We start from the raw sequence: 25,229 nt of genomic DNA, 5'->3' as shown, positions 1-25,229 counted from the left end.
AAACTGAAGAACACTTTTACAAGAACCAGTTATATCTAGTTCTAAGTTAAACCCTTGAAAGAGGAGTGAAAAGTGGCATGGCACAGATATTTCTCTAAAATAAATCCTGCATTGCTTTTTATAGAGTTGGACACTGCTCTGTAGGACACAAAGGAAAAATGAGGAAAGGGTAAGGGATTGCAATTTATACAGTTTTAGATAGCAACTAGACGGGGAAAACAGATAATTTTTTATGAATAAATGATAGGAGACAAGGAAGATTTATTCAAGGTTGCACAAGGATGTTTTATAAGCTGCTGATAGTCTTACACTGAAAAAGGGGACATCGAGATTAGATTTAATGAGAAACTTTCCAACAGAAAGCTTTGATAGTAGAGCAGTCTGTCAAAATGGTTGTAGAAGCGCGATCACAAGTGCTCAGGAAGATAAAAAATGAAACTCTCAAGGGAGAAGTTAGTGCAGAGATTAGCTGGAAATGATCCAAATTATGGCCCTAGCGATGCTCTAGGGATTTGGGTTTTACAAAAATGATACAGAGCATTGGTTCATGCCATCTTCTCAGCTCGTATCCTAACAGGTTATCTTCTTCTGAGCCTCTCCAACAAAAAGGGGAATCATTTTTATTTTTTTTTCTCACTCTTACTGGGCAGAAGAGAGATGATGAACCTCGTGTTTCTTGTGCTGGGAGAGCTAATTAGTAAGCTCAAGATGAATGTATGGGAGTTTGAAATTATTTCATTCTTCCTGTGTCTGGGAAATATCAACTGGGCTATCTGACACTACAATGTCTTGTTGCATAATGACAAATATTGCAAATACTGGGCATCCTGGTTCCAACCATGCTACTCTTTATTACCTATTAGAAGATGTAACTGTGCAGTTTCTAGGGTTTTAATTTGCTAATCTGCTAGAGGTCATCTAGTCTTGATTTTAGCCAATTCTGCATGCTGCAACAATAGCCCAAGTTACTGAATTTGGGCTTGCTCTGCTATTTTTAAAACTAGTTTGTCTTTTGATGAGAACAGTTGCAGTTAAAATAACACTGAAGAACTAAAAATTGTTGCTAACCATATTTGTCTGCATTAGCAGGGGGACAAAGGTAACATTTCAGAATAACCTTTGGTTTTGGGTGGTCCAAGATAGTCCAAAAGCCTTTCAGAGCAGGTTTACCCTTGCTTTAGTTTATGGCTAGGTGCTTAGTCCTCAAGAAGCTGTTCTCCTGACAGGGTATCAATAGACTTAAGGGTTGCTGTTGTTAAGTCCAATTTCTCTTGACCACATCTCTCGCAAGGTTTGAGAGGGATTTGGAACCAGCTTTTTGAGCTGCCCCTGTGGGTTTAGCAATCTGGCCCTTTCCTCAGACTGCTGTTGATCAATAGAGCTGTTGTCAAGAGAAAGCGGGACAAAAACCGTTGCATCTAAACAGCAGCAATGCAATTGGAAAGACAGGAAATGCAAGTGGGTTTGCCTTTACCAAGGAGAGAATTAAGCAACACCAGATAAAAGGCAGAGGAGATTGCCCTTGGTCTAAGAAGGCCCTTGCTGCTAAGTAGGCTAATGGTATTCTTGGCTGTGTTAGGCAGAGTATCACCAGCAGGGCAAGAGAGGTGGTCCTTTTGCTCTGCTCAGCATTAGTGAGGACACACCTGGAGTTCATGGCTGTGTCCAGTTCTGGGTCCCCAGTACAAGAGAGACCTGGACATACTGGAAAGAATCCAATGGAGGACCACCAAGATGATGAAGGGCCTGGAGCACCTCTCCTATGAGGAGAGGCTGAGAGAGCTGGGACTCTTCAAGCCTGGAGAAGAGGAGGCTCAGGGGGATCTCATCAATGTGTAGAAATACCTGAAGGGAGGAGGCAAAGAGGACGGAGCCAGGCTCTTTTCAGTGGTGCGCAGTGCCAGGACCAGAGGCAACGGGCACAAAGCGTAACACAGGAGGCTCCCTCTGAGCCCCAGGCAGCGCTTCTGTGCTGTGCGGGTGACGGAGCACAGGCACAGGTTGCCCAGAGAGGCTGTGGGGTCTCCTCCTTGGAGATCTTCAAAAGCCACCCGGACCTGGTCAAGCAGCTCTGGGTGTCCCTGCTTGAGCGGGGGTTGGAGCAGGTGGCCTCCAGAGGTCCCTGCCCACCTCAGCGCTCCTGTGATGCTGTGTGAGGTGAGGATGGTGGGTGGAGTTAGGTTACACTAGAGAACTGTTCCGTTGAAAATGTTATTTGGACATTAAGACAATGTATCCAGCAAATTCTATTTAAGTACCTTGGCTCTGGGTAGTTTAGAAATTCATTAGAAACTGTGGTGACAGATGATTAAAGGTCCTAGGCCAGGTCCTGCTGCAGACTTTATCAGAGGAATTCAAGGCTAGATTGGATACATGTCAGAGAGGAGTGATCTGGAGGTTGCATTTGTTACAGGCACACAAGACATTACATGGCAATTGCTTTATAGGCATCGTTTCCTGTAACTTCAGCAGAGACTCTGATCATGTTCAAAAAATCTTTTTGTTTCCTGCTATCAAGGCCCAGAACATGCTGTGATAAAGATGTGTATATAGAAGCACACTGAATGCTTCTTCAAGTTAGCGCAATTGATTGGCCTCCAGGAAATAAGAACTGGAGGAAAAAACAGATACGTTTTTTTTCTGAACAAATGTACTAATTCTGTGCGTAATTATAAGTTAATTGAGGAAAAGATTCCTTAATGTTTAGACTGTCAGAAGCTATCCTAGAATTTGCAATCAGTGATACTCGTTCATTGCAAGTCTTTTGACATTCAGAATATGTGTGCATTTTATACACAAAGATTTGCTTGCACCTCAAGCATATTTGAAAAGCTGTTAAAATGCCAGAATTCAGGCTATGTATAAAACATTCTTTTAGTACGTTTGTTTTATGATACAATCTTTAATGCATAACTGCACACCCTGCTTAAGCGAAAACCCAGCCCAAATTACAGCTATGTTCTGGTACAAAGCCTTTCACACTGTTCACATTCTGTCTTCTTCTTACATGTGTCTACATGTATTCTCTCTTTGTCTTTCAGAGGCAATAAAACGAGGTAGAAGATAGGTCAAGTCCAGGTACATGGATACAGTGAGGTGAAATGAAGGGCATAATGCGTTTGCTCTGTTTTATTTGATGTGCCTATCTCTATCCCTCAGAAACTGAGGTTGCGACATTTTGGTTCCTCTAACCATTCCAGTAATCTTAGGCCTTGTTTTGAGGGATGTACTGGATGGGATCGTAGGGTGGGGAGTTACCTCAAATTCTGTATTTAAGTTAAGAATTGTTTCTTTTTAAATAGTCTTCTCTGTGTAGAGCTGTACATGTGTCTAAGAGCAGCATTTATTTTTTTGACAAAAGGGACACCTGATATTTCCTGAGGATAGATGGCTTCTGCTGAGCATCTTTCCTCATCTTTGGTCTCTTGCAGAGCTTAGCTAATTTTGAAGCCATACTGTAACAAACCACTAGACGCTAGATGATGCCTCCATTTACAACTTTGCCAAAATGATTGGGCTGATCGTAGCAAAATGGTTGTGTTGATGGTTTTGTGTATATAGAGGGCTTTTCTTCAGTAAACCTTTTTTCTTTCCCTTTGCAGATTTCAAGCATGTGTTTATTTTGCGTCTGTCTTTCAAGCTATGTCATGTGGCATCCATTACTTAGCGTCTGTGTTTATGGCCGTTACTCCTAACTTCGTATGTGGGATCCCAGGGAACGTGAGTAGTGTTCTCTTGTACAACTCCTCTGAAGCAAGTCTAGAGGACATCTGGACAACATGGACATCAACAGAGAATTACATTGTAGTCCAGCTGGAAAATGGAGAAATCTGGGAACTTAATCAATGCAGCAAGGCCAAACGAGAAGTCAGTTTGGATCTAGCATATGAATATAGAGGCAACAAGTCCGTATTTTCTTGTTCTGATGGATTTCTTTATGATGATACAAAATGGAAGAGCACTGTTGTTACGCAGTGGGATCTGGTCTGTGACCGAGAATGGCTTGCAAAATTAATCCAGCCTACATTCATGCTTGGAGTCTTGATTGGAGCCGTGATTTTTGGTGATATTGCTGACAGGTAAAGTTCCATCCTCTCAACATTGTAGGCTCAGACTGCAGTAACTCCATGTGTATCTATCTGTTTTGTTGTTTTATTTATTGTGTATGAATTTAGGAGGTTTTGATATTGTTTTATTCGCAGATATGCTTAACTCATTTTTTTTCCTGTTGCAAGTATAAGTTTTAAAATGTGTTTGCAAATCATTTGCGTTTGGAATTTATTTCCTACTTCATATCATCCATTGTTAATCCCTTAAATTTTCCTATGCAGCTAGTGTTTTACCCTTAGATTAATTTTTTTATTGTTATTATTTTTTAACAGGAATAGTAATAGTAGTATTAGCAATAGTAAAACCTGGGAGTAGGTTTTCACCTCATTTTCCATGAGGAAAGATACCTCCTGGTATATACTTGTTTATTTCTGGATATGATGAACAGCTGAAGGGCTTCATCCCAACTTCCATCATGAATACAGCTCTGTGGGACTGATTCAAAGGCTTTGAGGGTTTGATCAAGCCCCTATTTTTTCTTGCTGTCCAATTGCAGTTTTTCCCTAGAAGGTTAGTTTAAACATCAGTTTCTTGAAGGTTGGTCCAGACAGGAGGAAAATTGGTCATCAGCGAGCTTTGCTGTGGTTCCCGTTATTTACTAGCATGGTCAGAGTTCTGTTTGGGCCCGAGGAGCGTCAGCCGGTGCAGGGCCTCCATCAGAGCTGTCCCGTGGTTGCGGTGCCAAGGCTGTCCTTCAGCCAGCCCCCTCTGGCTCTGCCTCCCTGGGTGTTTTCTGAGGTCATGCACTGAGAGCCAACTTCACAGACAGACTCGGAAGCAGCAGTGAGATCCAGGATGTATGCCTGTGTCCTCCTGCATCTCTTAGTTTTCTCTCTCAACACAAATGCCTCAGAAGAACACCTAGCTGTACCTGTCTGCCCACGTGGCATTCTAATTTCAAAGCTACATTGTGCTGTCCTAGGCAGTTTATATACTTGTGTTTTGATTTGAAGACTCCTTCAGTGTTACTTATTCTATAAAGGAGCTTGTTGACTAACAGCTCTGCTATATGGACAGTGAAGATGTGTTCCACAGCTAAAAGTATGAGCAGGAAAAGGAGACTAGGCACATTGTTCATTAGCACAGCACTGTGGTGTGACAACATGGGAATGCAAATCAAAGATGATCTTCCTTTAATTTGTCTTCTGGAACACATGGAATCAATCCTTCCTCCTTATTCAAGGATTTGTAAAACCATATTTAATACAAAACCAGAATATAATGCCAACATTTGTTCTGTGTCCCTTTAAATCATTCGTGGCTTTGTTAATTAATACCCAGACATGATTTATGAGGTTATGATCATATTGTTCTCATTTCCATTAATTCAAGCCATGGACAGCCAGTTGAGATAATACACACATCCCGAGTTGCAGATTTACAACCATGGATTTACAGCTGAAAGTTGTTATTTTCTGACACATCCTGGCTGGTGAGAAATAAGTTTGTGGGTTCCTCCCATTCCCAATTAACAGATTTCCCAACAGAAGAGCCTGGACAGCTGGGACTCACTGGGATCTCTTCTGGCAGGGATCAGAGACCAAATGTGAATGATGACTCCTTCGTCCCAGACCTTCCAGGTCAGGGCTGGAGAAAAATGGGAGGGCGCTGGAAAGAGCTGTGCCATGTTGCTGTTTGGGCTACACCGCCTGTTTACAATGTCACTTCCCAGGGTTGTTTTGTTATAGTACCAAATATTCACGGAGAAGAACAGACAAACGAGCCCCCACCCCTGAAAGTCCTCAAACTCTCCATCTAAATGTAATATCTGCATCTGTGAAAAGCTGTTTGCATTGGAGTAGGTAGTAGAGCCCAAGATATAATATTATCAGGGAATAAAAATGATTCTGTACATTTTGTAGACAAAATGGGATAAAATGATTCCTCAATAGAGTGTTGTGTAGTAGACTGCAGATTTCTAGGTCTTCTCCTCGGTTGAGCTTCTCATTGTTAGCACACACTCACTTGTTTAGGTACAAGTGAGTATGCTAGGCATATTTTCTCCCTGAGGTATGGGAATAAAACAGACAAACATTAGTTCATTTTTAATAAACACCCTTCTTTTGCACTGGAAAGTACTATGCTGTTGATGAGAAATTAGTACTTAACCTGTGGGTTGTTTTTTGGTTTTTTTTTTTGCTGTTACTGTACTAGCATCTGTGTTTGTACGTGCATGCATGTGTGCTGTGATGCAATCAGAAAATTCAGGGAAACCACGTAACTGTCATTTATTAGACAATTTAACTGAAAATGATAGGACAAAGATACATTACAGAAGCCTCTAAGTACTACCCAGACTGGTTTTTACTTTGGCAAAAGATAGCATATGTCATCACAGATAACTTTTGTTAGAAATTACTAGCTTATTAACTAGATATTATCTAATATAAAATGTCTGAAAAAGTGACTATTAGGAACTGACGTCATAAATAAGACAAAGTAAATTTGTGGATTAGTTACATAGAAGTTAAGCTTGATACTAGACATGAGCATATGTAACACCACTTCTGCGCTTTGATTCCAGCCAAGAGTTCTGGAATGGAAGCTCCTTCCGTAGGAGTTTCCTTTCTCTTTGGTTTAGTTGGAAATTTACTGAAAAATTAAGAATTTTCTTTCTCACATGGTAAGGAAAATACAGGAAACTAATCCAATGGTTCTGTGGTGAGTGGAAGTCTTAAGTACAGTATTTTCAGACTCACTTCCAGACAGGGTCTCTGAAGTTGCAGTTTTATTTTTGACAGGATGTTTATGGTTGCTCATCATTTTACTGCTGCTGTGATTTGCAGGCTGGGAAGACAGCGTGTTATGTGGTTCACAAGTGCTGGTCAGTTTGTATTTGGCATCGCAGTGGCGTTCACGTCTGACTACTACAGTTTCGTGATTGTGCGCTTTCTCCTTGCTATGGTAAGAAAGGATGCTCACCCTTTCTCTTTTATGTGTTATTTCCTACCCCTTCTCAGGAAAACCTCCCTTTATTCTTTCTTTCCTCCCTTACTTCATTATTCTAAAGCCCCCTCTGTTGCACTTATTTCAGCAGAGCAGGGAGAGTCTGAATATTCTTGGACCACAGCACTTTTCCTCTTTGAATTAATAGAAAGCATCTGTATGAAGCAATGTTTGGTACCTCCTCCATCCCAACCTCTGCTGGACTGGTAATTAAATACCAAGTGTGAGCAGCGAATTCTGGTTTCTGCACTGCAGCTGGCATTGCATTTCTCCGTGTTGTTACAAATGGAGTATATTTTACTTAAAGTAACAAATCTATAACAAGTATGATCTTTATCTTTGCCATTCTCAGCGATGGAGGAGAGATGCACTTTTTCTCTTCCATGCATCTCTTTGTTCTTTTAAAGTACATCTGAAGTACTCGATATATAGGTAGACATGTTTAGCACCTAGATGTTTATACTGTACTGAAGGGTATTCCAGTATATGTGTGTATGTGTATCTATATACACATATATATAATATCTATATAATATATATAGTAAACAACTTTAAATTACATTCTTACATCCGAAGGTATATTTATAGTCTCCCTATATTATGCCTCAAGAAATTAGAAGACTATCACAAGAAAAATTACATAAGTTATTTAAAAGAGGTTGGAAACTTGAAAATAATCACATCATTTATTTTTTTCCTGTGGGTGGGTAGTCAAGAGAGGAGCTTGCACCTGGAGCTCCCTTTGCCTGGTTAGAGCTCAGAATGATTTCCCAGCAGGAAAACTGCATGGTCATTTCACCCTTGATCAGTGAGATCAACAGGAGTCCCTCCACTGACTCTCTGGCTGTTGATTCTAGGGACTATGGTAGTTTATAAAAGCAAAAAGCTCTGACCAAACTGATGCTTTTTAACTGCCCACTAGGATAGATTTGAGAGGTGAAGGTGTGAAGCTCTAGTTCTGTGCCACTGAGATCAGTGCAGCTTTTCTGTCAGCATCGGTGGGCTCAGTTTATTAACTGGAAGACTTGTAACCAGAAAATCGATTTTTGAATTGATTAATCAAAATAATATACTGGAGTATTTTCTAGCATAGATTTTCTAGCTGTGTTTTGAAATGCTTTGAGTTATCAAGAGTTCAGAGTGTTACTAGAGAAATTGAAATATATATTCAAATATATATGCATTGAATGAAAAAATACTTAAATGCAGAATATGCCAGTAGTTCCATTCTGTGAGCATGGTTAGAAAATGTATGAGAACCTGCAACTGTGTAAATGAGATTCTTTTCTAACATTGTAAAAAATTGATTTAATGAGGTAATTTAAAATGGTATGGAAGGTGATTCTCAGTAAATTTGTTGCTCTGTAACATGCAGACTCGTAATAGTCAACTTAAAAGCCAAGGTCAAGATTTTCAGAAATGGCACTTCAGGGGACCTCATTTTTCCTCATGTCTAGTCTGTGATGTCATTAAGGACCTGATTTTTGGAGGTGAAGAACTTAGCACCACCAGCAAATTAGGCTCTTTTTCAGGTATCTCTTGCTGGCTCTACCCCACTAAAGGAAAGCATCCAAAAGCCCTTCACATCTTTAAACACAATGCCAGGTATTGTGAAAATTTGAGTGAGCTTTTTGTCCAGCTGATTTGTTTTTAGGGTACCCGTTTTTTTCTGTCAGTGAGCAATATGCCACCGCAGTGCCAAGTAAAGGTACACAAATGGGGAACGCTGTTAGCTGTTGCACATGGAGGGTAGATACAAATCTCACACTGTGTTTTTTTTTTGTTTTCTCTCTCCCTTCCCCAGGTTTCGAGTGGCTATCTGGTTGTGGCTTTTGTTTATGTGACTGAATTTGTTGGCATTAAAGCACGAACCTGGGCTTCTATGCATGTCCATGCTTTTTTTGCTATGGGAATTATGGTTGTGGCACTCGTGGGATTTTTGGTTCGGACCTGGTGGGTCTATCAGATATTTCTCTCCATAGCAACTCTTCCCTTTGTTTTGTGCTGCTGGATGCTCCCAGAAACACCTTTTTGGCTCCTGTCAGAGGAAAGATATGAAGATGCACAAAAAGTAATAAATACAATGGCAAGATGGAACAAAGTAAGCACTCCCTGCAAAGTGGCTGAACTGTACTCAGTCCAACACGATGGTTCAGTCAGTGGCGGAACAGGTGACAATGACGCGCCCTCAGCCAAGAAGCACAACATCTTAGATCTATTTTGTAACTGGTACATTGCAAGAAGGACCGTCACAGTCTGGCTGGTCTGGTTCACTGGGAGCCTGGGGTACTACGTCTTCTCCCTGAGTTCTGTCAATCTAGGAGGCAATGAATATGTAAATCTGTTTCTCATAGGTAAATATTTTTTGTACTTCATGCTGTTTCTGACAGAACTAGGACATGAAATTCAGAAATGTCTAGAGATTTGATGGCCGTTTTTTTTTAACTTTATTCATTCAATTATGGACCTGGATCAAAAATTTTCATGTTAATTGTTCATAAAGCTGACTAACACAGGAAGGATATCATTCACGCCAAATTTCACTGTTTCTGAAAAGAAAAGAATTAAGAATGTGTTGGCGTACAAAATTCTTCTCTCTCTCTTTGTGATTGTAAAACCATGTTCTATTTTTCTCCTCTTTGCCCTGCAAGCATCTAGCAGATTCACGCAAAACCCAGGGGCAGCAGATCAGCAACACAAAATTCATACTGTTCTGTTAAAAGCACAAACAAGAAGAAGATAGAAAAAGTTACTGCTATAGTCATGTGCAGTCATAACATACTATGTCAGTCAGTACAGAAAATAGATTCACAATGCTCAGAAGCAATAGTAATTTCAGTTTTCTCAAAAGTGTATTTTTAATTTAGTCAGGGTGTTCTTTTGCTGGTCTGACTGTAATCGTCCTGTGGTATGTAAGTTGTTTATAAAGGCTGCTCGGTGCATTCAAGACCTGATCTGAAGCTCATTAAGATCAGTGGAAATATCCCATTGACTTCAGAAGACTTCAAATAGGGCACATAGCTCTGAGTCAGCAAAGGATTAAATCATGTGCTTTGTTTTATGCGATCCAGTGCTCTCAGTGAAGTGCATGTGGCTGTCCAGGTACATCAGCACGCAGGAGGACTGGGACTCTCATGAGTTCAGTTTGGGTTGTCATGTTTTATAGTATATTGGTAGTCTGGTGTGGAGAAGAGTGGATGAGTGGATAACTAAACTGTTATGATGGAGTGCAGTGCATAAATCACTGTACCCACCTCTTCCAAAAATATTTTAGCAGACTGGCATACAGTGACTAGCTGCCTCTTCTTTTACCGATGCAAACCTCAAAGATTGTTTCCCAATATTATAGGTGCATCAACACAGAACATGTGCTCAGTAGAGGAATGCAGCATATTTGTTCTTATATTCTTCCCTGTCATTACACCAGGCATAGGAGCATTCTTCATGAGCAAGTTGGTTTAAAACATGTCCAGACGGACTTAGGCTCAATATAATTTATCTAGGAGCAAACCATGCTTAAACAGCATTTGTGAACAGTTCTCACCAAATGCCACTCCCTTATGGCTGCAGAAATTTTTCCACAGAACGAGACATAAGGAAGACAAAATCTGCGCACACGTGGGATATTGTAAGCAGCTGCCTTCTCTTCAAAGAGAGCCTTGCTGTTTTCTGTAATTTTCCACCCCAAAGAGACCTGGAGCTTCTCCATGCTGTAAAATCTGCTCCACTTGTCCTTCTTCACCCCCCACTACCATATCCTAGGCCATGTTTTCTGATGCCTGTGGCCATTTCTGTGACCAAATGAACTGCCTAACACATTGATTACCTCTAGATTTGACGTACTCATGATGTGTAAGGTCAAGCTAACTTCCTAGATTAAATGAATCCCCATAAAGAATGGGGAATATAAAATGAACATGTGTAATCGTGATTTAAACCCAAATAATTTCATACTGACAGGTGCTGTGGAGTTGCCTTGCTATATCATTGCTTGCATTGGGATGGACAAACTGGGAAGGAGAAACACACTCATTCCGTTCCTTATTTTAAGTGCACTGATCTGTGTTTTAATTATGTTCATACCTCAGGTTAGTCACATACTGTTGAAAGTGTTCCTATAGTAGACATTAATTTTATAGAACCCTAAGTCTGTAGATGCAGCTGCTCTTTCTAAATGATATGGCTGATTAAAGGCTTTTTTTAAAATGCAGCTGCCAGTCAAGGATAGATTTCTGTATTTTCAGACAGACTTCACGCTATCGTTGCTGGAGTCAGATGTAAAATGTTCCTAGGGCTTCAGTGAACCAGGACTGGTAAAGTTTTATGGACATGAGTTACTTTTTGAAACCAATTTTTAAAAAAGCAAGCAATAAATATTGCTTTATGTTTAAAGAAGAGTCACATCTTTTGAAGGATTTAATTCACATTTGGAACAATGATGTTTTATGGTTATTTATTTATTTGTGATCTCTTTCAATAGGATTTTAATGTATTAATTATCTTGGCAAATATGGCTGGAAAATTTTCAATAGGTGTGGCATTTGGCCTTATATACCTCTACACGGCAGAACTGTACCCAACAATTGTAAGGTAAGAATTTTTGCCAGGCAGGTATTTTTCATTGTTTTGTTGTTATTTCAATTTTTTACACTCTTGGGCCATATCCAGCAGCTCTTGACACTAATGGCAGTGGTCCAAAAGATAGGATAGGATGAGTCCCTCTGCTGCTTCAGAGTTGTCTAATATTTGGCTGTACAGTAAATTTTTATTTTTTCGTTTCCACGTGCATTGATTGGTTTCACTGAGGAAAGAGAATACTCTGTATTTTCCTATATATTAGTTATACCTTTCTTAAAAGTTCTCATTCGTCTCATAGTCTATGCTGAATGCTGATTGTATTTTTAATCTTCATTATAGAAGTAGCTGAATTTCACTACAAACAACCTAAATTTACACTGGCGTAGCAATAGCTTCCTAGTATAATTTCATATTATCCTACTGATGTGATAAGTGTCTATGCATTTCTAATTTTTTGCTGTATCTGCCAGAATTCTTAACAAATATTTTTTTCTTGTGTAGATCACTTGCTGTTGGAAGCGGGAGCATGATGTGCCGTGTAGGCAGTGTGGTTGCTCCTTTCTGTGTGTATTTGAGAAGTGTTTGGATTTTCATGCCACTTGTAAGTATTTATTTCAATGGTAAATGTTTCTCATTTTGAAAAAGTACGTATGTAACTTTTTTTTTTTTTTCAGGACAAGAGGCTGAACTTTTCTTTCAAAATTGAATGAACCATTCTTACTCTAAATTTTAGGTCTCAAAGTTTAGTAACTTCCTATTGTTAAAAAAAATGCAGCTAAAGCAAAAGGGAGACTTTGAATCACTGAAATCTGAAAAGTTGCTAGGGTGCACAAACATATGTATGCACTGAATCCTAGTATAAATTTGACAAAAATATATTCCACAAAATTATACTTTATTTCCCATATAATATTTGAGAGGTGTCTTGGTCCATACTTCTTTACTCTGCAGGCCTAGCAGTTCTTGACCGTGCTCATAACTTACTCTTACCCTTTTTCAAAGGAATTCACTATGATAGCTATCTTTTCTTAATATTCTTCTTTAATCTTTTCTCTGGCTTCCCTGGGATACTTCACTTTTGGAGCAGCTTTCCAAAAGATCAAGAATTACTCTGCTTGGTCTTCAAATCTGTCCCATAGCTCCTTTTTTGCATTTTTCATTTACATGAACCAAAGAAAACAATACATGAGAGGGAAAAAGAGAGACAAATGGTATGTTAATGAAATTCATGGTGACTTTGGCAAAGAAAAGAACCTTGGATTCATTAAGCACACGCTAATGTAGATGATTTCCAGGTCATATTACTATTGAATCCTTATCTCCAAATGCCCCAGGAAAAGACAGGTGGGACCATTCCTTCATGGTTCTTGGGCATTTCTTCTGCATTAAGTAGCTTCAAATCCATTTTGGACAAAATATTTTTCCTTCTCACAAATATAATATAATATTCCTGCTCACTAATGAATTGTATTTCTTCATTACAATCCTGTTGTGAGGCATTTGCTGCTTAGAAATCTTGCAGCTATTCAATCACTTTTTTTTTCCGGAAGGATAATTTATGCCCATATATACAAAAATACAAATAATTACAAAGCTTACATTAAAGATCAAAGTGGAGAAGAGCTTATTAATGGTTTAAAAATAGTCTGAGTTCTTTCAAAACCCCTTAGAATTCACTGTGACTAACACACCAACGTTATATATAGATTATACGTGTCAGAAGGTGAAAATGTAATGGAATCTGTCTTTGGCCTAGATTCTTACACTAATTTTGTCTACCACATTGGAATTTCCTGAAAAAATGGCATTGTGTCCTTTTGATTTTGCAACTATAAAATCTTAAATTATAGATGCTAGAGATCAGTCTGAGAGAATTCTTAGGAACTTGTTTTGTTATTTAAATTAATTACTTTCAGTTGCTTTGGATGAAAATTATTAAGATGAAGCAGACCACAAACTTATTTATTCCCTCAAGCTCCTAAAAACTGTTTTCTTTCTTAATAATGACTCCACAGTAGCCAAGATAGCATCCCAGAAAAGACACAGAAAACAACATTTGCACAACAGAGCAGCCATGGGAGAACATTCTCTTTCTCCAGTCAGTGTTTTTCCTTTACTAGCTGAGATAAGCTTTATCTGTGCAGAAGAGCTGCAGTCAAACCACAGATGATGAATGTTCAAACATGCCGGAGAACAGTGCAAATGGCAGTATAAACGGAGGAATTATTTCAGCTATGAGCAACTCTCAGTGTACAAAAACTGTCCATAGTATTTGTAGAACTGTGTAGTAGTTAACTGTGAATATATTTTCATTATTAGCTCCTACTATAAAACATTTGTCAGTTTATTAAATAGGCTTGTCTTAGGTTGGAGCACAGCTTGCCAAGTCTCAGGTAACGTAAGTGTTTTGGACTGAAAGTGAAATGAAATGGATTACATTTCTGAGTAAACTGATCTGCATCACGTTGACCTGTTGTATACACCACACACTGTCGAGCAGTTAATACTACTATTTGTTTGACAGCCTGCCTCACGTACAGTTGAGCCACCTGTGAGTAATGCAAGCATCTCATTTGAATGCCTATAAATCTTGAATACTTGCTAAATATGTTTTTCATGTGACAGCTTTCTAGAAAACTTACACAAAGGCAATTGCTCTATGTATAAACTTTGTGTTTATTGGCTGCTCAGAACATAAAGTGTAAATAAAAAATAACTCCCCTGTGGTCAGTAAAGCTACATGAATGCAAAGCCTACGTCTAATATGAGAGGTTTTCAGGACAAAATTTAACCTTTTTTTTGTTGTTGTTGAAGTAGGGATTTTGTAAATAAGATCACGTTTTTAGATTGGTCCTGAACAATCAGATGTGGTGGATATAAATATATTTGATTGGCAGACTAGAAAAATAATTTGTTCTCAGAAGTAAAAGTGTTATTTTGTAGGAATATTTAATGCAAATTATCTCTCTCTCTAGTCCAAGTATATTAAGTTCTGGCCTTACACCAGTGTGCAATTAAAATTGTTGCTCCAGGCAGGGTGGAAGACATGAAAAATAGTGGCAAATCTTTTTTGAAGTTACTCATGACAGTTGTTAGAAGCTGCTGACTACGCTGAAGCGTTGGGAATAATCTAAGAGCTTGACAAAGCAGAAAGTCAGATTTCAAATTAAGACCCTGAAAAAAGCAATGAATTAAATAGGTATAGCTGTCACATAAACTTCGATGAATATTTTGCACAATAGTACACTTCAATCCATAAACATTTAACTCCTTAGCTATATCAGAAAAACATTTTCTGATGCTGAATTATATATGGAAAATATTACACACATATGTAAGATACACACTTGTTATGAACAAACAGAGGGCTAAATTCTGTCCAATGCCTTGTGAAGAAGGATGCCAAGTCTGCTAAAGATCTAAAGTCTGCTACTTAACTGAATGTAACTTCATGGATAAGTTTGGATACTGCTCCTAAAAAAAAGTAAATGGTGCTTGAAAAGTCCATTCATTAACAAACTGTGACTTAATTGTTTCATATTCTGTCTTTCATAGGAAGTGTTGAAAAATGCTTTATAAAGCCAGGGAGAAGGGAAACACAGGGAATAAGTGTGTGCAGCAGCTTTCACAATGGAAAAAAAACAACCTAACGTATGGCAGTGGAATACAGAAAAGAATAGAGCTGAGATTAAAAGGCAGGAAAGGTAGTGTGCAGGCATCCAGGACAGTGGGAGTTCGCAGGGGAAAAAGAAGTAGTTTCATGAGGAAGGGAAACATGAGAAGAATGCAAAGTGTCTGAAAAGCTAACTGGAACAGAGAAGACACATACTCAAAGCACAGAGTGTTGCTTTAACCTTGCTCTGTCGGGCGTCAGTAATGACCCCGTTCTCATACACTCAAAATATACGGGTATCCAAAGAAATTAGTAATGGTTAAGTTTCAATATCCTTAATATCCCTCAATATTCTCAATTATAATCTCATGACAGCCTAAAGGAAGTACATAAGAGAGGTTAGTGTGGAATAGCTGACATTGCAATTCATCCTGTCTTACCATGGCAGAAGATAAATCTTAACAGTAGAGTTCTGTCACTCAGAGGTGAGACTCTAATGGTTTGAACTATGTTTATAAATATCACTCCTGCCATGTATATATGTCTCCAGTCTGCAAGGATTTCCCTCTCTCTTTGTCACTTCGTACCATTTCCTCTGGTCCTATTACTGTTAGGATTTTTTGTAATTTCTCATGGTAAGGGAATAAGCATTTTATTTTCTCTGTCACTTGTAGTATTCAATGGTATTTTGCAGAAAGAGTGTATGCAACAGTGTGAATTCTGCTTCTCAAAAGCTTGCTTGAGACAAGCTGTCCTCTTAACTCAGGGGGGAAGGAAAACCAGGATGGTGCATTTGCATGAAGACAGCTCTGTTCAAGGTCACAATGGAGAACTCCAATTTTAAAGCTGCTTTCTGACCTGAGGAGAAAGTCTCACTTAGATGCAGATGGTAGCTGGCTGGTTCAAGCACTGTGTGAGGGACATAGGCACAGTAATTCCAAATGTCCCCTCTCACACTTGTAAGGCGAGTATTAAACAAACAGGACAGACCTGAGAGTTAGCATAAGGCAAGATGAAGATAATACAGTATCAAAGTACACAGTCATGAAATGGAAAAACACTGAGGCCAGGCATGATGTATTGTGTGGAAGCATTTGAATCAAGAGAGATTTGGATCATTTATCATCTAAGATTGGAAGAATGTCAGGGTTTTAATGCCTGTTCTGTACTTCAAAGGAGGAAAGTGAAAATTGTTCTCACTGAACAAGGCACAGAAATGCAAGGAAAGAAGAGAGAGTCCTGGAGCATGTGCATGCTTCTGCATCTGCCCCACATGATCCTGGTCCTTTCTCCATCACGCTGAAGCATGCTGTCATTGAGGTAGCATGTACACCATGGACAAATTCAAGAGGTAGCCACAGCACACATGCCAGTAGATGCCTGCACCCCTATCGGATCTTTGATGGCAATTGAGCAAATTATTCCTGTTGAGAGCTACATTATCTGCTGAAGTGCTCTCCTGAACAGGGATGTACACTTCTGTAGCTCCAATCTGTACTGAGAAATTCTGGTCTGGCTGCGCACAGGAGGAGTGGGTGTGCAAATACAGGGGGAGAAGTTCAGGAACTAGAGTAAGAATTGACGTTGCAGGTGGCAGGGATATTTCAGGGATTTATCTGTGAACGTGCATGTAAAGATAAATGTATGCAACCCTAGAATCCATTAGTAAATACATACCTGGTAGTAGAAATACCAAATAAAAATATACGTATTCTCTTTTCTCAAACAGAATTATTCCTCCTTGCACTGTATTGATCCCTTATAGAACAAAACACTTCACTTTCTCTTTGTTAATTCTGCTGCATATCTTTCATTTAGAAAACAACAGCAAAAAAAGTATATACATGCTTATATTCTATATATTCTATATTTCACTGTATACTGTATTCCATACAGTATACAGTCAGCATTTAGACTTATGATCTTTACATTACTGTTCCTTGAGTTTTATATTGTGTACTCTCAAGCAAAAGCAAAGATGTGCATAACTTGAAAGACTTTTCTACCCTTACAGCTACTTTTTGTTTCTTCTAGTTACTCGTTGGAATCATGGCTCTGCTGAGTGGAATACTAACAATAATGCTACCAGAAACACTTGGAAAACCATTGACTAATACTTTGGAGGAAGCTACAGAAATAGGAAGAAACGAGAAAAGCTGTTCAGAAAAGACTCCTCCAGCACAGAGTGGTGCAGCATTAGAAAAGATAGAGATGGGTGGTCCAGAAACAGTCAGCACTGAGAAATAAAGCAAGAACAAAATGGCTGTTCCCAATTTTAACAGTTAAATAACTTATAAGATCATTTTATTCAAGAAACGTGACTGTTCTATATCTGTGCCTTTTAATTTGTAACCAGTCTTGCTTTTTCAGTAGAGCAAATATATGAAACCTTTTCTACGTGACTGAGGTGCTGCAGAAAATTTGATGAGATTTCTAGATCACTTCTCAAACTTACCTGGCCCTTAGGAAACCTATCTGACTTGCTGTGACCAGTTGGAATGATTACTCTAAATTTTGGAACCCACCTGATTGTCCGTATGTAAAAAACAGATCAATTCCTTGCTTCACATTTTCTGCAGTTACACTTGTAAACCCACCACAGTGTGCCTTGTCCACTCTTGTCCTTTTGCAGTTGACAGTTACAGGCTTGAGACTTCAAAACACAGTGAACTCAAACACACAGTTATAATCCAAGAGAGAAGCCTTAACATTGCATCATCATACTAATAATTTCAAAGTTAAACTAATTTATTCTTTTTTTTTTTTCAAATTTGCTACTAGAAAAGCTGCCATTTCTAACAAAGAGAAGTATTCTGTGGAACAGCTTCTGACTGAAAAAATAATACTAAGTTTGCAAAATGTGCAAATAGTTTGTATACTATTCATTCTGTTGAATGGCAAATGTATTTTTATTAGGCTTAGAAAAAAAAATCACTGGATTTATTGCTGTCTGAGTAAATTCTTTTTAGTTTAGGTAAAACTAAAATGCCGGATGCCTTTGAAAGTCTTATTCATTCCAGACAGTTATTTCAGTGCACCCCTTCTCGCTTAGTTTAGCTCAGGTCTAGCATCAGATTCTTCCTAAGGTTTAAGAGCAACACCAGCAACTTTGCCACATGCCTCCGTCAAGGCTTAGCCCTTCTTAGTCCTCAGTGGAACGGAGCAAGTGGCACATGGGCCTTATTCAGGCTCTCTGCACAGAGGTGGACTCAATCATTATTGATGAAAGATTAGTAGACGTGGTATCTGCACACTATTTGTATTGGACTACATAGACTTATATGGAGTCTGTAGCTCCATTTTTAACTTACGCTACACAAAATCAGTTGTGAAAATATAAATTAAAAAATGGTAGCTTGAGGACACCGAGTTACCAGTCTCTGGCAGTTTCATCCAAGTGTCTGTAGATGTCCCACTGTTGTTACACCTCATGTGTGTGTCAACACTCACTTGCTGGTGCAGCGATCGTGCCTTGTGACTGTGGACCACAGAAAACTGATAGATAGGAAAGCATCGTTCTGGCTGGTAGTTTTATGGCTTTCTGTCCCAGCTTTCCTTTTTTCGGTCTACCTCCAGACCTGGGAGTATATTCTTTGCTTGTGAGTCTGTATCCTCTTGGCCACCCTTGTCTGAGGGGGGGTGGCACGGGAAGCTTCTGCACATCGGGGTTCAGACAGCTGGGATTGTGTGAGCCCTGCCACCCCTGGTTTGAAAACAGAATTCTTCTCATCTTAGGCACCTACTCATGTGCTAGCTGGCACGATCTCATCAAAACAAGTCTTCCCATGTTTACCTTTTGACATGTACCCTAAAATCAGACACCTAAATTACTGTACATAAATATTCTATATGCTGTATTGTTTGTGTTTTTCTGTTGTATCTGCATAGGCATATTAGTTTTAGTGACTTCTGAAACCAAAATAATGATTTATATCCCCTTGTAAAATATTTTTTTCTTCACTGCACTGTCCTGGAGTGGAAGTAGCATTTTTGGTACTGGACTTAGGATTTGATCATATACTATATGAGGACTGCTGTGCTTTGAAGCCCAGCAAAAGTCAGGCAGTTTAAGTTTAGGGTGTTTCTGGGTGATAAGTGAAGCACAAAGGGGTGTTTACTCTCCCTTCAGTTATGTGAGTGTCCCAGTATCTGCAGAGAAAACTTCAGAAGAGAACTGCATAGACTATGGCTTCTGTCCAGATATATTTTGCTCAGCAAAAGTATGCGCTTAACCTTACCCATGTGAGTAATCCCATCATTATTCAGAGGAGCACTTGAAAACATACTTTGATGACTACAGATAGGATTACTCACACGCTGTGGCTTTCTGTTTTGCCGAGGAGCAGACCCAGTACTCTTCCACTGCTTCCAGATCCCCCTGCCCCGGTTCCCAGAGCAGAACAAATGTCCTTATCTGCAAGATCTGTTGCCAAACCCTGCCTTAAACAAGGGCTTAACCACACCAAAGAATGTCATGCAATAGCCCTAACAGGGAATGAAACTGATACTGTCTGACATTACAACCGCTGTCCCCATCACAGAGCTCCAAGCAATCGCATTATTTTGGGGTTCTTTCACATGATGCTCTTTTTTTCATACATGGTCCTATCTTAAACTCCTCAGTCTGGAGTACTGGGGACAGTACAGTGTATTTTAACAAGGTACTAAAGAACAGCTAATCTGTCTGCTTTGCTACCTGCAGAATAACTGATCTGGGGGTTACACTGTTAAGTAGTTACACGTTCTTGTGACCTGAGGGATTCAGGACCAGGTCATCTGTAATTGGTATGTGTGAGGTAGAGAAAATAAGAAAAAGGAAAAGTCTTAAATGTGTGATGACACTGAGTAATCCTTACAGGCTATGATTTTAATTATGACTCTAAAACACAGTGCAGCTTGATAGTCTTTAACCCTTAAAGCCAGGTCGTCCTGTCACTGAAGTCAGTTGGTATTTGATCTTCGATTAAGTGAGACCTGAATTTCCCTAGCCCAATGATACTATATATATATATTTCCCCTGGAAATAAAATGTTAATCGTTCTACTGGTACACTTTTTGTGACTTTATGCATGACTAGCTTTGAGGATCCTCTGGGGCATCCTTTTCTTTCAGTTGAGGAAGCATATTACTGTAAGAAAGGAAATAGCATTTGTGTATATATACTGGTAGAATTTCTGTTTGCTTGCTTTTTTCCACGTGGAGAAGAATATGTTTAACACTAGTCATACATTATAAATGTAGCATAGACAGAGTGAGTTGATTTATTTCTCTTAAATATTCACAGATGATCTAAATCCTCTCAAAGGAGAGCACTGGGTTTGAGAACAAATGCTTCTAAGTTCCTTTGGGGCATATTTTCTTCTCATAGTTCATGAAAAGAATTTCTTTTCATATATATTTTTTTTTATCTGAGTCCTTCAGTTCTTTTATGTTTATATTTGTCATCTCTATCTTAGTGCAAATTTATTGTGCTGGTCAATGGCTCTGGAGATTTGTAATGGTTTTATGAGATATTGGATTAGAATTCTTATCTGTCTTAATTGCTGGTCATTATTGCACAATAATAATGTGTTTTATCCTGAAACTGATATAATATTTTATTAAACAGTCTTGCAATTTTTAGGGACGTATTTTCTGAGTTAAAAATAGGAATAAGAGCAATTATCATTAATTTAATGATAACTAAGGGAAAGGATTAAGTAAATGTATTTGCTATTTTGAATCTGTATTTTAAAATGATGTGAAAAGATTCATTTTCTACTTTAATAGCTGACGTGATTTTCAATTTATGAAAATTTTAACCATGTAGAAAAAAAAGCTCTGCAAACTATGTGCACTCTGTGTTGAATGCTTTGGGTGGTGCCGAGTGTCTGAACAAGGGAGCGAACCCTGCCTGGGGGTTGAGGGGCTTTGTGTAACAAAACCCAGGACAGTCTGGCACCCCCCACTCCGGGCGAAAAGGGGTAGAGGTCTCACTGGCATCTCTCACAGTTTATTTTTACCAACTCCTTACGTGCAGTCGCTCAGGAAGCCTCCATAGCAGGGGGCTGAGCAACATACAAGGCCTTTGCGTGTGCCTTTCACAAGGGCTTATAAAATGCAAGGTCGCATGTACTCTGGAGGCATGATGCCAGAACGGCATTTGGAGCTGCTAAAAGGAGAGTCTGGATTCATCCTATACACTTGCACAAGCATATCTTAAAGATGCTTGCCTGAATCCCGCAACAGATTTGTAGAAGATAAATTAAATTCAAAGATTAAGAAGAAAATGGTGAGTGTAGACAAAAGAATAAGTTTTTTGCTATCAAGGGAAATGCAATCAAGCCTTATCTGCATTGCTTCATCTCTTGTGAAGAAGATTTAGAGCACATCTGTGTGCTGGTAACCTAGCCATTTTGTACCAGATTGTGTACCAGATGAATCGTGCATTTTGGAAACACAGGAGAAGTATGTATTCTTGGGAAAGAGTTATTTGCCCAGAATATGTGGATTTAATACAATATACGTGACTAATGATTTTTTAAGTGTGTATTTATTATCTGCAGTTACATGCAATAATAAAGACAAACACATTATTTAATCTTTACACCCTTGTATAATTTGATCAACTTCCGACACTCACCAGCTCTCCATTTGGTGCACACTCCTGGCAGGAGCTGGGCTGGTGCTCTGGTGTTTCATGGAGATCCCTGCTGCAGCAAAACACGTGATTCTTTTTTTGCCAGTATTTGTATAAGCTGGCTGGGCCAGTAGTCTCTAGGACAAATTCAATAGCGACAAAAAGAGCTGCAGATGTTGTAGAAATGACAAAACAATACAATTGATATCCACTTGGTGTTCAGTTGATGTGAAAACTAAGTGTAACTTCTTCGTGCAGGAACTGGAGTGGACAGACAGCATACAGAAAATGAGAATTGCAGCAATCTATAGCCCTACTCTTTGTGATTTGTCCTTTTAGCCCTTCTCAGGAGTCTATTTATTTTCCAGTTCTCTTAACTCTCAAATTAGTGCAATCTGTGCCAAGATTTTATTAATCTTATTTATTCTGATCAAGTTACACCCGTCACTTGACTTCATCATTCATACTTTTGATGGCTTTGTATGTCCCTGCCAGGTGATTTAGTTTCTTCCCTGAAGGTAACCATAGTGAATGATTCTGCTAAGAGAAATGCTATGCAGGAGATGAGGAAAAACAATAAGAACAGCTCACTGAAAGCCTAAAATGAGACATCTGAATAATCTCTGATACTGACTGCAAGAGCACTGAGTTTGATGATGCTGAGAAAAATCAAGCCTAAAAATGGGGAAGTATCCTTTTCTTGTTATATCTGATGTATTAATCTGATTGCAAAGAGGTTTGGACACAAAAACAGCTCTTTCAAATAAATGACTAGCCTAGGTTTATGAATAACCAGAAGCAGTGAGGAATCACTTCCCCACCTAGTGACAGATAACTCTCCTTCTGCATTCCTGTCTGACCCAGGCTCGGATACTGCTCGGGTGCTAGTTGCAGGCCCTGTGGGTAGGACCCAGTGCTCACAGGCGTCTCATTATTCATGTTGCCTCCTAATGTATCTCGTGGGGATAGAGCTGGCTTGCACAGGAGTAGGAAAAACCAACACCAAGGGGCAATTCTTAAGAAGATTGTCTCCATGGTCTCGTTGCCACTGATGAAAATGAAATGAAGTTTTTACTGAGGTGATCATGGATATAGCAAAAGAACCAGGGATAAATGGATGATCTCTGAGCAATATTTTCACAAAGTTTTTCAATAGATAAGTCAGTATTGCTGGTGTCTTTCTCATATTGAGTAAATATTAGGAGTGAGTAAATAGCATGTGGAAACAGTAAAATGAGGAGCAGCGTAGCCTCTGTGCTGGAAGGCTAACTTGCCATGGACATCGGTGCCGACTTGATCTTTGAACTGGTTAAAGAAGTGGTAGAAGGGATCCGTACCATTGATAAGATCAGAAACAGGTTAGCACTGCTGTGTTCACAGAGGTCAGTTCTGTTTATCATTGCTGCTGTTTTCAAGAGCACACACAAAGCCAAGGGATTTCTAAGTTAAACAAAGGGCAACATCTCTTGAGCATAGCTGGAGCTGGGCCGACGGTGCTCCGAGATACCACAGCCAGTTGTTTGGAAACAGCTCCAGGTATGACCATGTCGTGCTTGTTTGATTCTGGAAGCGTGGCCCCCTCCTCCTGAGTGACCAAATCACGAGCTGCACTCAGCCAAAGGGAGTAACAGCCACTGTCACAGAATTTGTAGTGAATGCTGCACCTGGAATACTATTTGGCAAATGTTTGTTGGTTGAAAAACACACATTTTGTGCAATGCACAGAATATATACACAAACATCCAGGGAGACTTAGGCAGTTGGGCTGTTACGTGGGCAAGGACCTGTCCCTTCTTGTGAGTTTTCCCACCTTTCATGAGAAAGGAACAACATGAGTAGCAAAAACTTCTCATATCTTGAAGGCCTCAGCACAGAATGGCTAATTTTTGGTGAGCTGGGGCTCTGGGAGTTAGAGCAAAGATGTTCTGTATCGTGCTGCTCATATCAGTGAAGAGCAGGGGTAAGAAAAATAACAGCACTAAAGTCCTGCAGGGATAAACAAACTTTTGTGGTGGGAAGTCACACAGATTACAGAGAAAGAGAAGACAGAGCTCCTCCTGCACCCTAAAATATGGTGTGCATTACTTATGGGCTCTTTAGCAAAGCACGGTGTGTTCATCCTTCCAAAATACTTTAGCACATGGAAGAAAGAGAGTTATTTAATGAGATTATTGCAAGAGTCGGTATCACAAACCAGCATGTATTTTCTGAATCTCTTTCTCAGGAGAAGGCCCACTGGGAATTCCCTGAAACATTCAGCCGTGCATAAACATCTGATACAGAAAATTTCTATCCAAATCCTTTAAGTTTGGCAAAGTTATAAGCAACTAGAGGTAGAATCTCAGGATGAAAAATCACAGGCAATTTTAATCTTAGCTGGCACTGCAACCTCTGTTGATATTTGAAGGGGGAGAGATTTCCACATCTGAAAGGCTCCTCTCCAAAACTGTACATACCCATCAGTGACTCAAAATAGTGTATGTTTTATGATAGGTACATCAAGCCATCAACATTTTCATTTCTAAACAAGCAAACCTTCTCCATTCCTCTGCCCCCTTCCCTGTCTTATACAACTCCATTTTTTACCTTCTAAAAACTTTCAGAAAAAAAATGAGCTGTACTATAATTTTCACAAAATTATTCCCTGTTCCTTTCACCACTGAAGGAAGAAAAATGCATCTATAAAGGCTGGTGATTATGTATGCGTATTATGTCATGTCTTTAGTCTTACTGTTTAAGAGCAGCTTGACTGGGAGGTAAGGTCGGGCACCATGCACGCAGCCTGTGCGCTGTTTGCCCCACTGCTGTGGGTGCCCTGATACCCTCAGGGGGCTGACCATTCTGTAAGTAGGTGGCTATGAGGACAAGGCTTCTGCCTGGAGGATTCATGGCAAACGCTGTTGCAGAAGGCTGGAGGGGAGCCATCTCCAAATGGCACTTTATCACCCAATGTGCCACCACGCCAGTGCCACATGCCCCGGAGCTAAGGCACCGTGCTGTACAATGTTATCAGGATCCCCCTGATCCTGCAGACAGTTCCGTTTCTGGCAAAGCTGCGTTTTTCTGATGACGATGTTAACACCAACAGCCCTGGCTGGCCGTGCTGGCCGGGCCCCTGTGGTTCTGCAGGGACTCGTTATTCATCCACCCTGACGACTGACGTTGCCCTGTGTGTTATCGCCTCCTGGGCTGCTGCCAGGATCTCTTGAGTGTTACAGCAAACTCAGGGCAACATTAGAAGCACCCAGTACGCAGCTAACTGCTCGTAAAGGAGTTAAAACAGGACAGGGGGCCCCAGGGAGCCTCCTCTCTGGGACAAGAGCAGAGCTTGGCGGCTGCCCGGGACGGGAGCCAACGCTGGGC

General features: G+C 39.7%; 1 protein-coding gene across 1 annotated transcript in view; it reads left to right on the top strand.

Annotated features, from left to right (window-relative positions):
* Nucleotides 1-17,494, top strand: part of SLC22A16 (solute carrier family 22 member 16) — a 32,522-nt gene extending 15,028 nt beyond the window's left edge. The window contains exons 2-8 of the mRNA XM_035564846.1: nt 3,603-4,079; nt 6,897-7,014; nt 8,861-9,410; nt 11,017-11,144; nt 11,537-11,646; nt 12,136-12,235; nt 17,282-17,494. Coding sequence (XP_035420739.1) covers nt 3,603-4,079; nt 6,897-7,014; nt 8,861-9,410; nt 11,017-11,144; nt 11,537-11,646; nt 12,136-12,235; nt 17,282-17,494 — 1,696 coding nt within the window. The remainder of the gene's footprint in view (nt 1-3,602; nt 4,080-6,896; nt 7,015-8,860; nt 9,411-11,016; nt 11,145-11,536; nt 11,647-12,135; nt 12,236-17,281) is intronic.
* The last annotated feature ends 7,735 nt before the right edge of the window (nt 17,495-25,229 follow it).

The sequence above is a fragment of the Cygnus atratus genome, chromosome 3 (assembly GCF_013377495.2).
Source record: "Cygnus atratus isolate AKBS03 ecotype Queensland, Australia chromosome 3, CAtr_DNAZoo_HiC_assembly, whole genome shotgun sequence".
NCBI lineage: Eukaryota > Metazoa > Chordata > Aves > Anseriformes > Anatidae > Cygnus > Cygnus atratus.
Note: the sequence above shows the minus strand (reverse complement) of the source record. Positions and strands in the feature narration are given on the sequence as shown.